The 13285-nt window shown below is 39.1% G+C and overlaps 1 protein-coding gene across 2 annotated transcripts in view; it reads left to right on the forward strand.

Moving 5' to 3' along the window:
* The window catches only part of dgkb (diacylglycerol kinase, beta), a 506131-nt gene that overhangs the window by 147097 nt on the left and 345749 nt on the right, over positions 1 to 13285 (forward strand). For both annotated transcript variants that reach the window (XM_078421953.1, XM_078421946.1), the window contains exons 6-7: positions 4271 to 4441; positions 12711 to 12760. In XM_078421953.1, the coding sequence (XP_078278079.1) occupies positions 4271 to 4441; positions 12711 to 12760 (221 nt within the window). The remainder of the gene's footprint in view (positions 1 to 4270; positions 4442 to 12710; positions 12761 to 13285) is intronic.

Here is a 13285-nt window from a genome sequence, read left to right on the forward strand (position 1 = left end):
TTAGAAGGGGCAATGGTTATTTAGGGTTTTAATTATATCTGAATAAACAATTTTAGGTATTGCAATATTATTTCTATTTCACATTCTCATCCCTGGACTGATTAGGTTTGATTAATGGTTGATTGTTTCTTCATGACCAAATTTACAATATAGTCTTCAACCTTTTGTATGAATTGAAATATACAGAGTTTTTGGAAATCCATAGATCTCATTTAATATTAGTTTCAAAATACCCATAAATGGATAATGATTCCTTTTGACTGATATTAGGTGATGGAAAGCAATAAAGCATGCCCTAATTAAAGTAGTTTATTTATCAAGAAAATGTATAGAAACAGATCATTACCATCTCACATCAATGAGATTCTGGTTGATCTGTACTTTAATCCTACCTTGAAGTGAAAATCCTTAATTCCATTAGCAAACAGAAATCTATCCTTATTGGGTATTGATATAATGATTGACTTAGACTGGTAAAATATCCACACTAGTGTCTACCTATTTTAATTATTTCTCTTTTAATAACCTATTTTTTTCATGTTTTGTGAAAATTTAGATATTTAGAAATGTTCATGTCTTTCACAGCCGATTCAATATGGGGGTGTGGCTTGGCTGTGGCTTGGCTGTCTAGTTTCTTATGGTGGGACCCATTCATGCTGCACTTGTTTACATCATGCACTAAGCTCATCTCCCAACTGGTTGCCACTGAGACATCCAATCCTGGTACCTGTAGATGGATCTTGTGGAAGCTCACTGCCTCCAGGAGGTTCTACGGCATTAAGCAGATTGTGATACAAAATAAGCAATCCTAGCTATGTGATCACATTGCCCGAACAGAACCGGTGGCGCAACTGGTAGAACAGTTGTCTTATAGTGCCAGAAACCCGGCATCGATCCTGACCTCGAGTGCAGTCTGTGTGTTGTTCGCATGTTCTCCCGTGACCACATGGACTTCCTCTTGCTGCTCCAGTTTTCTTCCCACATCCCAAAGACATGTGAGTTTGCAGGTTAATTGGCCTTTGTAAAATTATCCCGAGTGTGTTCTAAATGGATGGGAAAGTACGATAACATAGAACTAGTGTGAATGAGTGATTGACCGGCGTGGACTCGGTGGGCCCAGAGGCCTGTATTTCTAGAGTGAACCAGACCTCTGCAGAGTCGAGAGACATCACTCTTCATTTCATTAAAAGCAGCATCAATCTCAGGGCTGACCTTAAAATCTGTGAGAGTTGCCAGTTTAATTTTAGCATAAAAACACCAGCAAACAACATGAAATAAAGTTTATGTGTGAATTCACCCCTCTCTATCCAATTTCAGCTTAATCAGTCATTTTGTCAAATGGGAATTTTCCCAACTAATTGTTTATCATTGGCTTGTTTATCTTCTGTTTCTGTTTCTATTTTCTACTGCACAACCGCCAACAGCTGGGCTATCTCGTGCAGGTTTCGCTCGCGTGGGTACCAGTTGCAAAAAGGTCATTTAGATTTTTATGTGGGCAAGTTGGGTTAGGTGATCCATGTCCAAGTTGTGGAGCTGTGACTTGAAGAGTGACAAAGTTGGTGCACATCTGGTGGTGTCGGGAAGGTTGTTCCACTCTGGGATAGTCTATGGATATAGTGACTGCAGGTGGCTATTTTTGCTTGCTCTAATTCTAGTATAAATGAAGTGACCTGAGGACTGTCACAACCAGCACAAACCAGCAGTAAATTCTGCACAAACCAGCAGTATATAAAATCATGCATTGAAGATGCCCATCAGATGCATCCTTGAATTCAGAACATCTCTGCTGGAAAATCTATGCACTAAAACTCTCGTTTGTTTGTTTGTTTGTTCCTGAACTACAGCCAAAACGGTACACGATAGCGCGGCAATTTTAGGCCCACCTTACTCACCGTCGTTCCTTTGGTGCTAATGGAAGAAGTTTCATTGAAATTGGTGTTATATTTTTAAAGTTATTCACATTTTAAAGTTTAAATCTATCTCCTAGGGAGGGGGAGGGGGGGAGGGAGGGAGGATAAGGGGGGGGGGTTGAGGGGGATGGAGTGGGAGGAGGGGAAGAGGGGAGGGGGGGTGGAAGAAGGGGAGAGGGGAGGGGGAGGAGGGGAGGGAGGAGGAAGGGAGGGGGGGAGGAGGGAGGGGGTAGGAGGAGGGAGGAAGAGGGGAAGGGGAAGGGGTGGGGAGATGGTAGGGGGGAGGAGAGGGGGGAGTGGGGGAGGAGAGGGTGCTGCCCCAATGCCGGAGAGGTTTGGGCCCAACAGGTCCACTTGGTCTAGTAAATATATAAAATGCTAAAATAAAATGCAGCAACTCTGAAGGGTAATAAAACAAATGTAATGGTTTAGGTGGAATCTCAGCTGGAACACTGTGGAAGCAAGATGATTTTTTAAAAAAATCCAGTTAACTTACTGTCAGAAATTATGTTTTAATATGTTGACCTTCATCCCTGAATGAGAGAAAATAGTCTCTATCGTCTTTTCAAAATGAATCATAATTTTACAATCCTCCTATTAGCTTGAAGTTTTAGTTGAAATAATATTAATATTACCCAACCACTTATTTCTTGATCAGAATGGATTGTTAATGCTGAATCGCTGTGGGGAGTCTGCAGAATATGTTCAATGGCTCTCTGATGGTTTTCTCATGATCCTTCTGTAATGAAGTGCTCAATGTAGCACACCATGCCAGAACAATGGCTTGACCCTGGGCCACCATTGTCAGAGTGAGGCCCAGCGGAAATTGAAGGAACAGCACTTCATATTTTGCTTGGGTGTCTTACACCCCAGCGGTATGAATATTGACTTCTCTAACTTCAAGTAACGCTTGCTTTCCCTCTCTCTCCATCCCTCCCCTTTCCCAGTTCTCTGACCAGTCTGACTGTCCCCGATTACATTTTATCTCTGTTTGCTTTGTTGTCACCTTCTCCTACATAATGATCTATTCTACATTTTCCTCTTTTGATCTCTATTGATCTCTGTAACTCCCTATCCCCCCGATGCTCAGTCTGAAGACGGGTCTCATCCCAAAACGTCACCCATTCCATCTATCCAGAGATGCTGCCTGTCCCGCTGAGTTACTCCAGCGTTTTGTTTCTATCTTCGGTGTAAACCAGCATCTGCAGATCCTTCTTACACTTTATGCACAATGTCCTTACTATAGTGGCAACTTCAGTCCTTCCCACTGAAGTCCTCTCCGCTTGCCACCTTCACGGAGGAGTGGAGTGATCGTTCTTGACGCAAACAACAACAGAGAGATCTTCACGACATTTCAGTTTAATTAGTCATTTATTGAAGTAGTGATACAAACAGATTTGTATTTCTCTCGTCATAGATCTGGTAAGGACTGTATCTAGCCCTGGCTCCTTAGTGTCTGAAGCATTACGTCAGTGCATTCCCAATTATACTCCTAATTCTGGCTCCTCCCAGTCCATACATGCCTATATATGTAAGCTTTGTATTCATCTCATGACAACCCCCAAGTGTCCAAAAATAATACAGCAGGATAAAAATAATATAATATGCTAAGACAGCTAATAAACACAAATTGCTCCTACACTTACCTTTTTGCAGTTATATGTTACTATTTGCAAAAAACAAAATGTTATGGTTCCTCTTTTTCACTTATCATAGTAAATTAGATTCAGTACAGAATCCATAAATGTAGCTAAAACTGTCTGGAATTTTAGATGTAACAAAATCAGGGACCAAATTGTGAATGTCTCCAACAATTCCACCCATCCTATTGAATGATGTTTCAATTACATTTTACAAGCGATCTATTAAAACTGGGAGTATTCATTAATAAAAATGCAAAGGTTCCATTTTAATGGAAATTGTTACCTGGCATTGTCTGTGAAAAACTGTTTTAAAAAAAGGATATAGTTGCTTTTATGTGAAAATATTTTTTTAAAGCATTGATGGACATCAAATAGGATTTATGTCTAAACTGAAAGTAGCCGAGGAATGCAGGATAATTGAAATGGAGGAAACTGTAAAAAGGACTGGGGAAAATGCACTAAATGCTAATCTATCTATCCACAGCATTTCTAATCTCAGTCTAGCAACATCAGATTTGCTGATCTGATCAATTTCCCTATATATCAGTTTTATAATATCAACATTTGAATTCTTCCATGTGAAAGTTGTTATGAACTGGCAGCTTTTATAGACTTTAAAAACTGTTTAAAAACTCCTGCCCTCTCTTTAAATTTGTGAAGTAAAAATTTGCAAAACTGCTAAAGTTGTTTGAAAATATGTTTCATTTTCTTTTCTAGGACTTCAGAGTTCTGAAACAAAGACTGAGCTACAGATTATTCAAGAAACCTCATCTCCCTCTGTGACATCCTCCCTTGCCAGCATTGATGCATCAGATGTGGTTCAGCTGAAGGATATAGTTTGCTACTTATCTTTACTGGAGGGTGGTCGGCCTGAAGACAAGTTAGAATGTATGTAGATTATTATTACATCTACGCTAGAACTGTTCAAATTTAATCTCTTTGGAGTCTGCCATAGAAAGCAGATATGTAAATGAATTGGCATTTAAAGTCCACTGGAGTTGTGGTAGCAGAGATGCCATGAGGGAAATGCCCCGAGTCCATTGGCTAACTTTTAACCTGAACATTCTTGTTTTGTGACTCAATAACATTATTAGCTTGAAATGATATTGATTCAAACATTAAGTGCTGGATGAACGCAGCATCCATTGGAGAAGGAATGGTCAGGCAACATTTCAGGTTGCGACTCTTCTTCAGAGGTCCTGACCAAAAAGGTCTTCTGTCCATTCTCTTCACAGATGTTGCCTGACCCGCTGAGTTCTTCCAGCACTTTGTGTTTTGCTCGAGATTCCCATATCTGCAGTTTTCTGTATCTCCATCTCCTTTGATTCAAGCACTGGTGTTTTGTATATGGAGATCAAAAGAAGGATCTATTCAAGTATTGCCTGAAATATGTCTCAGGGGTGGATGAGAATTTGGAATAACATTGAACTGATGAGGATGGGTGATTGATGGTCAGTGTTGACTCAGTGGGCAGAACAGGGACAGTTTCCATGCTGTATCTTTAAATAAAAACGTATTTTCTATTTGAACTTTTTTCAACACTGGCCGTCCATGTGGGCAGTGTGTAGAATCAGCAAGCTTGTTAACCCTGTGGGCCATTGCCATCCAGCCTTTACTCCATTTCTATTTCTATTTCCAACAATGGCAATGTGGCACTGACAACGGACAGGAAATTGAGGCAATTGTATTGTCTTACTTTCTTCAGCTAAATTCAGTTAACATTGTACATTAAGATGAAATGTTTGTCATCAGACAATCTTGATTATTCACTACTTTAACCTGGCCAAAGTCAAATGGTAAAAGAAGCATATTTGTGATTACAATGTGTCTTATGAGTGGATGATTTTAAACAACTTAAATCTGCAGCTGTGTAAATCAGTGAGTTATGGTACAAAGCCTATAATTTCCCAAGTATGTTTTGCCAGTGAGTGCTCCTCCATTTCTGTTTCTGTCAGAAAGTTGGCAATGCTTAAGGCAAATAATATCTATACTGTTTAAGTAGAATACCTGCACCTATATATTTTGATTTGTGGGTAGCTTCCATTTATAATATGTTTGATGATACAAGCTAAGGAAAGTGAAAACACAAAATAGAATTTAAGGAAGATGGGTTTTATGGAATTTATGGAAGGATTTAACTTCATGTTTAGTTAAAGAGAATATAGTCGCAAATTTTCAATTCAGTTTAGTTTATTGTCACCTGTACTGAGGTATAGTGAAAAGCCTTTGTTGCGTGCTAACCAGTCAGCGGATAAACAATACAGGATTCTAATCGAGCCACTTACAGTGTATGGATACATGATAAGGGAATAGCTTTTAGTGCAAGGTAAAGCTAGTAAAGTCCAATCAAAGATAGTCTGACAATCTGCTCTCTAGTTGTGGTAGGGTGATTCAGTTACCTGATGTCATGGTAACTGATGTCATATTTAAATGTATCACGTGTCATTATGAGTCAAGATGGTCAGAGGACACATGTTGGAGGGATGTAAAGGAATGGTGGAATAAAACAAAGCGTTTAAGTTCCGGGTCCTTGAAGTGTGTTTGTTACTTCAATATTACTATGAGGGTCTGACATTGGCGACAAGGATGGGATCCAAACCCACGGGTGCAAAGCACAATGGACTATCCATGGAGATGCTCTGATCATATGCAGCACCTGAAGAAACTGTCCGTGAATCTGGAGGTGTGCGTTTTCACCTTTTGCCCGATGGGAGAGGGGAGAAGAGTCATGAGTTTCTCATTAAAAATTTGTAAAAAAGCAATCAATTCATGCAACCACCTGGAGTTTAGGCTATGCCATGTTTGTTGGGAAGTTATTACTTTGTGGAGGTCCCTGGTGGTGAGCCACACGTGGTGCGAACCCTCGGCTCGAGGGGTGGGGTCACGGAACTTGGAATGGGGAGGAGAGGCAGATGGTAATGGAGTTCCAGGAGGAGTTGAACTGGTTGAAGGTTTGGGGAGCTGTTGGTGCTTGAGGAATAAAGAAAACTTTGCTTGACACGTGTCCCGCTTCAAGTTTATTGTTAATGGCCTTTCATTAGTTGTTTTTTTCATGACTCAGAAGTTCTACAGAGTGACTTGGTGTACACAGTCACAGCTTCCCTTCCTGGAGCAAGTCCTCTCTGGGAACCTTTTTGTAAAATTGGCTGTGTACCGATTGGCAAGGTGTTAATTGGTGGAGGAAATTCTGATTATTGATCCCATGGAAATGATTTGATGAATCCAGGGCCCAGGACTGAACCAGCTGCTAAAGTTGTCACAGAGGAAAGAACTCAAACAGGCAATTCAAAGGGCCAAAATAGCTTTGGTCCATTGGATTGAAAACAATCCCGTCTTTCAAACAAGAGGGTACCCAGGGGACCACTCAATGTTAAAGGAAGGAATTTGTGCTTGGCACTAGAAAATGTCAGTGAGGTGTGCAAAGCAAATACTTTCAATCTGTATTCACCAGGGAGGACAGGAGGACAGTGAGATAAGTGAGGGGAATATTAATATGCTAGGTTAGTTTGAGATCAAGGAGGAGGTTAAGATGCGGCTCTTAAAGGGCATTGAGGTGGATAAATCAAAAGGGCCTCTAGGATATATCTCGGGTTATTTAAAGGTTGCCCAGGCTGGAGGGCACCTGTACAGCTGATGGTGAAGGCAGATACCATAGTTGCATTTAAGAAGCTTTTAGATAGCACATAGATTAGCTGGGAATGGAGGGGTTTGGATCATGTACAGGTAGATTAGATTAGTTTATCTTGGTCTCATGTTCAGCGCAGACATTGTGGGCCAAAGGGCTTGTTCTTGTGCTGTATTTTTCTGTTTTATGTTCATGAACATCTCTGACTTTTTAAGATGAAAGTTGTTCAAATAGTTTTTTTGTGGGGAAAAAACACCAAGAAATCAAGCAAATATAATAAATCAAATTGCCTGTATTTCCCCGATCTGGTTCACAACGCAATTGGAAAATACAGAAGTTCAGCCTCCATTGCCAGGCTCAATGTATTGTTTACCCATTAAGCACAGTTGGAATGAATGTGGTGATCGGTGTCAAGGGACTTTCAGAATGCTTCGGCTGCACACACTTGTGCTCAAGTTCTGAACTTCTCCACGTAGAGGTAAAATCAATTAACTCCAGCTGTTAATTTTAATGGCAAGAAATTGGTTTGCAGCACTCTAGAGATGTTCTGGTTTATATTGCATGTCCAAGCCTTCCCACTCGAAATGAACATTGTTCAATGGGTCTGAGGTAATGGAAAGTGGCTGTTTTGCTGTGTATGCCTGCTGTGGTTTCACAAGAAAAAAAAACCTATGGACAATCCACCTTGATTGGAAAAAAAGTAGAAACACATCATTCATATTGTGAAGCTACCCAGAAAAAACTAAACATCAAATTCCAACTCTAAATGAGATGAACTGATGTCTACTATTTAGACTTTAGTAGTATAGTTTTTTTTTTTTACTATTCAACATAAAATGTGCGTAGATATTAATGTGGTGATAAAATTACAGATGCAAGACTTGAATTGACTCCATAGTACATGTTACTTAAGGCAAAACAACACTTAAGTGCAAATCTGGTGTATCTCCAGCCAACTGCAAAATCAAGTTTCAAAAACGGGATAATTTAGCTTATTTTATTTAGGTTAGTTTATTGTCACATGTACCAAGGTACAGTGAAAAGCTTTTGTTGCCTTCTTCTTGCGTTTGAGGCAACAGAAGTTATGAAGCTGCTTCTGCTTCTGCTGTCTCTGTTTGTTGCCGTTCGCCTGACTGAGGTCAGTTGACAGGGCTCACCACGGGGAGGTCGACGACGTGAGCCTCTTTGTTGCCTGCTAACCAGTCAGCGGAAAGTCAATACATGATAATGTATGAGTGAGACCATGAGGAAGTACCATTTTGTGGAAGTCCTCAAGAAATGGAAATCATCTACAAATTTATGTTTAGAACTGTTGTCCTTGAATTCTCCACTCTCCAGTGCTTAGGAATTCTAGTTGAAAGGTTCATGTAATTGTAGATGTGCAAGTTTTTAGGTTAATTGGCCGCTGTAAATTGTCCTTGGTGTGTAAGAAGTGGATGCGAAAGTGGGATAACATAGAACGAGTGTGAAAGGCTGATCAACGGTTGGCGTTGACTCGGTGGGCCGAAGGGCCTTTTTCCATGCTGCATCTTTGAATCAATTAGCCAATCTATCTAGAAACAAAGAACTGCAAATGCTGCTTTATATCAAAGATAGACACAAAGTGCTGGAGTAACTCAGCAGGTCAGGCAGCATCTCTAAAGAAAAAGGATGGTGACATTTCGGGTCAGCACCCTTCTTCAGAGTGTCTGAATGTTACCCATTCTTTTCCTCCAGAGATGCTGCCTGACGTGCTGAGTCGTGCCTGACGTGCTTTGTACTTCTGTCTTAAAAATATTCAAAGGCTCTGCTCCCATTAGCGTTTCTGGAAGGGAAGACTAAAGGCATATGACTCTCCGAAATGCACTTCATCTCTCACTTTAATGGGTGACATTCTGTTTCAACGGTAATCCCTAGTTTTAGATCCACCGATAGAAGAAAATATCCTCTCCATATCTTCTCTGTTAGGAACCCTTGGAAGCTTGTATGTTTCAATCAATTTTCCTCTTATTCTCTAAACTCTAACCTAATTTATCCAATCTTTCCTTATTTGGGAACAGGCCCATTCCAGATATTAGTCTAGTCAGCTTTTTCTGAACTGCTTGCAATGCATTAACACACGTCCTTGCACAAGGCCACAGATTGGTCTCGCCTATACCCTGCACAACTGAAGCATAACTTTACTATTGGACTCAGTCCTTGCCATTAAGTAATATTCTGTTAACTTTCATTCCCAATCACTTGCTGCAGAGGCAATGCAACACCCAGATCCGTCTGCATTAAAGAACACAGCAATCTCTCATTATCGCAATATTGTTTTTTTTGTCATAGAATGCAAGTTTATTTAGCGCCTGGGTTCAGGACACTGAGGAATGCTCCTGAACTCAGTGGTGAGTCCAGGGCAGACCCAGAGGTCAGATGCAATACATCTGCCTTTCAGTGCATTCCGTATTTCTGCAGCTGTGTGGTTTGCAATGGATTGTCAGTTGACTTTCTGTTTGAACTGTTAGCTTGTCATCATCGTGATCCGACCCATTGCTTATACATTTCAAGAAGCCTGTGGGGGTTTCTGACGTCATTGAGAAGAATGAGAGAGGATCTCATTGAAACTTTTTATAAAAATTGTAAAGTACTCAATAGTCTGAATATGCAAAAAATGTTTTCCCCTTACTGAAGTGCCGGGATTAGGCGCACGGTTTGAGTAAACAGTGAGGACTGAGATGAGGAGAAATTTTAAAAATTTTTTAGTAGTGAGCTTTTGGTATTTCTTACCCTGTTTGTGGAGTCTCAATCATTGTGTTCAGTCAAAACAGAGTTTCTGGACTTGAAGGGAATTGGCTCCAATTTTATCTGAGCATGCATTGGATCAGATTTTCTTGGTATGTTTTAAATTGCAAGAGTTATTATGAAATTCTGTTATTTCTGTTGCCTTTATCAAAGCAATTTACCTTTTGGTTGCCCTGACTGTCGCCTCAGGGAAAGCAGAGGAACAGAGCGTCCCCTGCTGGTGGTTTACTGCTAATGTTGCTGAATCCTCTCGCTTCAACAAATGGTGGTGTGGCAGAACATTAGTCATAAAGTTTATGGCTTTTATAAACAGATATCTACTATTTTTATATTTCAATATTTTATTTTTGAAATGTAAATTATTTGATTATTTGGATGCTTTTTGCATTAGATAAGCAAAATGAAAACATTCTACAGAAAAAAACATGTAAGAATCGTTTTTAATAGGGCACATTTAACGATGAAGTTGTGCTTAGAGGAAAACTGCCTAATTCTAATATTTCCAGGTATTTCTTGTTGGTCACACTAGGCTATTTTGGATTCTCAATTATACATGATTGTATTTATGCATGGTATATCTGATCTGTTTGGATAGCATCCAAAACAAAATTGCTTGCTGTAGCATGATATATGTGACAATAAGAATACTCAACCTAATACCCTCTTAAACTCTTAATGTAACACCTTGGCTTTCTGCATGCAGTGGTCTAACTGATATTATAGTACAATTTACATCCATTGGCCAAAAGTCGATTTGAATGTACAACATGAACTTGTATTGATATTCCTAAACATATTCATGAACCATTACTTTGATTTTACTATTTTTATTACCACTGTTTGCATAGTATGAGTGTTTTGTTTTATATGCTATCATTTATGATAACTGTAATTAGTTGTGTACGTGCTGTTGAAATGTTGGGAAGTGATGAAATTCAATGCTTTCTACTACCAATGGGTCATTGCACGGCCATTTGGTTATTATGGCCATTGTCATTAAAGTGAGTGCTCTACACCTGCGCTTAATAAACATGCTATTGCTGCCTTTATGATATTGGGAATGCAGCAAAGCCTTTAATTTTAATGGTCCCAGGTGTTGTTTGAAGGCAAATTTAGAAAAACATGCAGAATTGATAAGCTCTGTTTAAGACAAAAGGTTACCATTTTTTGTTCGAGCAGATACTTCAAGATGGTTAAAAAGCCATTTGACTTGCTGTTCTAACATATTTTTGGAGCTAATAATGGATCAAGAACATTTGTTGAATCACCATCTTGAACATCATGTGCCATGTGTACTGTCCAAAGTACTTCTGTGCTTTTTGAGTACTTTCTTTGTCATTCCTTTTTAATAAAATCTCATAATCTCTAAAGTACATTTATTAAGCCAACCATCTGCTTAATGAAACGATATAAAAATACATTAATTTTTTTTTACAATGAGTGAATGTCAAGAGTACCTAATAGTGCATAACAAGGGTACTTAATGTTTCTATTTAATCCAATTATTCATTTCACGGTTAATAGTCTAAGTAGCTGTTCATGAGTAAATTATTTCCTTGTTTTCACGGTTCTCCCTTATTGCCTATATATGAATATTTATCCAATTTTGGGATTTACAGGACATAGCCTATGAGAAAATGATACATTGTTAGTCATCTCGTGAGAATGGTTGGATAGGAGAGCCGGTAATACTAATGCAATGATAGATATACATACAATAACTATTTATTATGAAACTTAAGACTCCATCAGCATAATTTAACTAACCTTCCAGTGGTTTGTTAATTGTAAATAGAGGTCTCTCTCTGGAAATTGTGCTTTTATCTTTTGTTGTTTGATATCTGATGTCAGCATGTTGTGACTTTGACTAATAATAAATCTAAAGCATGGCTGTGTCTACTGCCCAGACTTACCCGCCCACAGTTACCACTGGCCTAGACTTTAATGGAAGGCTGAATGGGTTGACCCCCATCCCTCTTCCCAGTACACCCCCCACACCCACATCCTTCCATTAGGTAAAATTGCACATGAGCTAATTTTTACCTCCCCAGTTTCTTTTTTCATGGACTGGCATTAAGATTAAATATTCATGTAAGTGCAGTGCACAAACATGGCTTTTTGATCTATGCTGCTGTTAATGCTTCATTTGAATGTCCTTCAACTCTATTTCTTTTATCTCACCTATTTTATTGCTTTTATTCATTTTCCTCCTGGGTACCGATCCATTTGGCTTTAAATGCACTTTTGCTAATCACCAGTACTTAGCTGGTCCATGTCCCAATTTCTTTTCTCTAAGAAAAGCAATTATTTGTGAATTATCTATTAGGTTTGTAAGGGTCCCTAGTTTTAGATCTGTCTTTGCAACTACTTTATTGCCCCTCTAATTGTAAAGGTCTCCTTTTGTTCAGTTGTAGTCTTTTCTAAAGGAATGAACACCAGTTTAGAAAACCCAAATCGGGAATATTTCATCAAACCAAGTCATCTGCAAAACGTTAAGTTCTGGTTTATTTTGACATGTGCATTCATTTTATATCATCCCATTTGCACTCCACATGGAAGTCATGGTAGGATTAGCTGGATATGCATCTCCCTTATTGGAATTCATTCCTCTTCGTACAGGCCTAGAAGCAAGGCAGAAATCACCTTAAATGAGAATATTTTGTGTGGGGATAGCCCCTCAATATTCCCTTTCTTATACAGTTTTGTTGATGTGCTAGGGATGCTTTTCAAAGATGAATGACTTATTTTTATTTTCCCTTCTTTTAGTCATGTTCCGTCTTTATGACACTGATGGAAATGGGTCGCTAGATAGCTCGGTAAGATCTCTAGAGACCTGGCGATCGCTAGAATTTTATTCACTGTGTTTTGCTTTTGATAAACTATCAAAGCTTATCTGCTTTAGTTCAAGGGATTTATATGAGGTTTTCATTTACTGGAAATGCATGTTTTATCATATTTTGCATTGCTGTATTAAACCTGCAATACATGCAATCAGGGCAGCTGTGCCATCACTTTCAGTCCCGGATTTCATTTATTACAAGGTGCCAAAGTGACGCAGCAAGTTCTAACAATGCTTTCACTTGTGGATGTAAACCTCCGGCTCTCTGCTGAAGTGATAAATGTCTCAGCACTATGATCAACACTACCCTACCACTGTTTGGCAAATTAGACCAAGGCATGGCTCAATGTTTGACATTCTTGTAGTGGGAATGCATTGTTATATTGAAAACATTAAGTTATATTTTAAACAATCTGGTTATGTCAAGGTCACTGTTAAGGCAAGTATTTACTTTCTTCAGCAGCTTGAGTAGATTTCAAATTTGTATCTCTGGGTGAATAGT

The sequence above is a fragment of the Rhinoraja longicauda genome, chromosome 2 (genome assembly GCF_053455715.1).
Source record: "Rhinoraja longicauda isolate Sanriku21f chromosome 2, sRhiLon1.1, whole genome shotgun sequence".
Classification (NCBI taxonomy): Eukaryota; Metazoa; Chordata; class Chondrichthyes; order Rajiformes; family Arhynchobatidae; genus Rhinoraja; species Rhinoraja longicauda.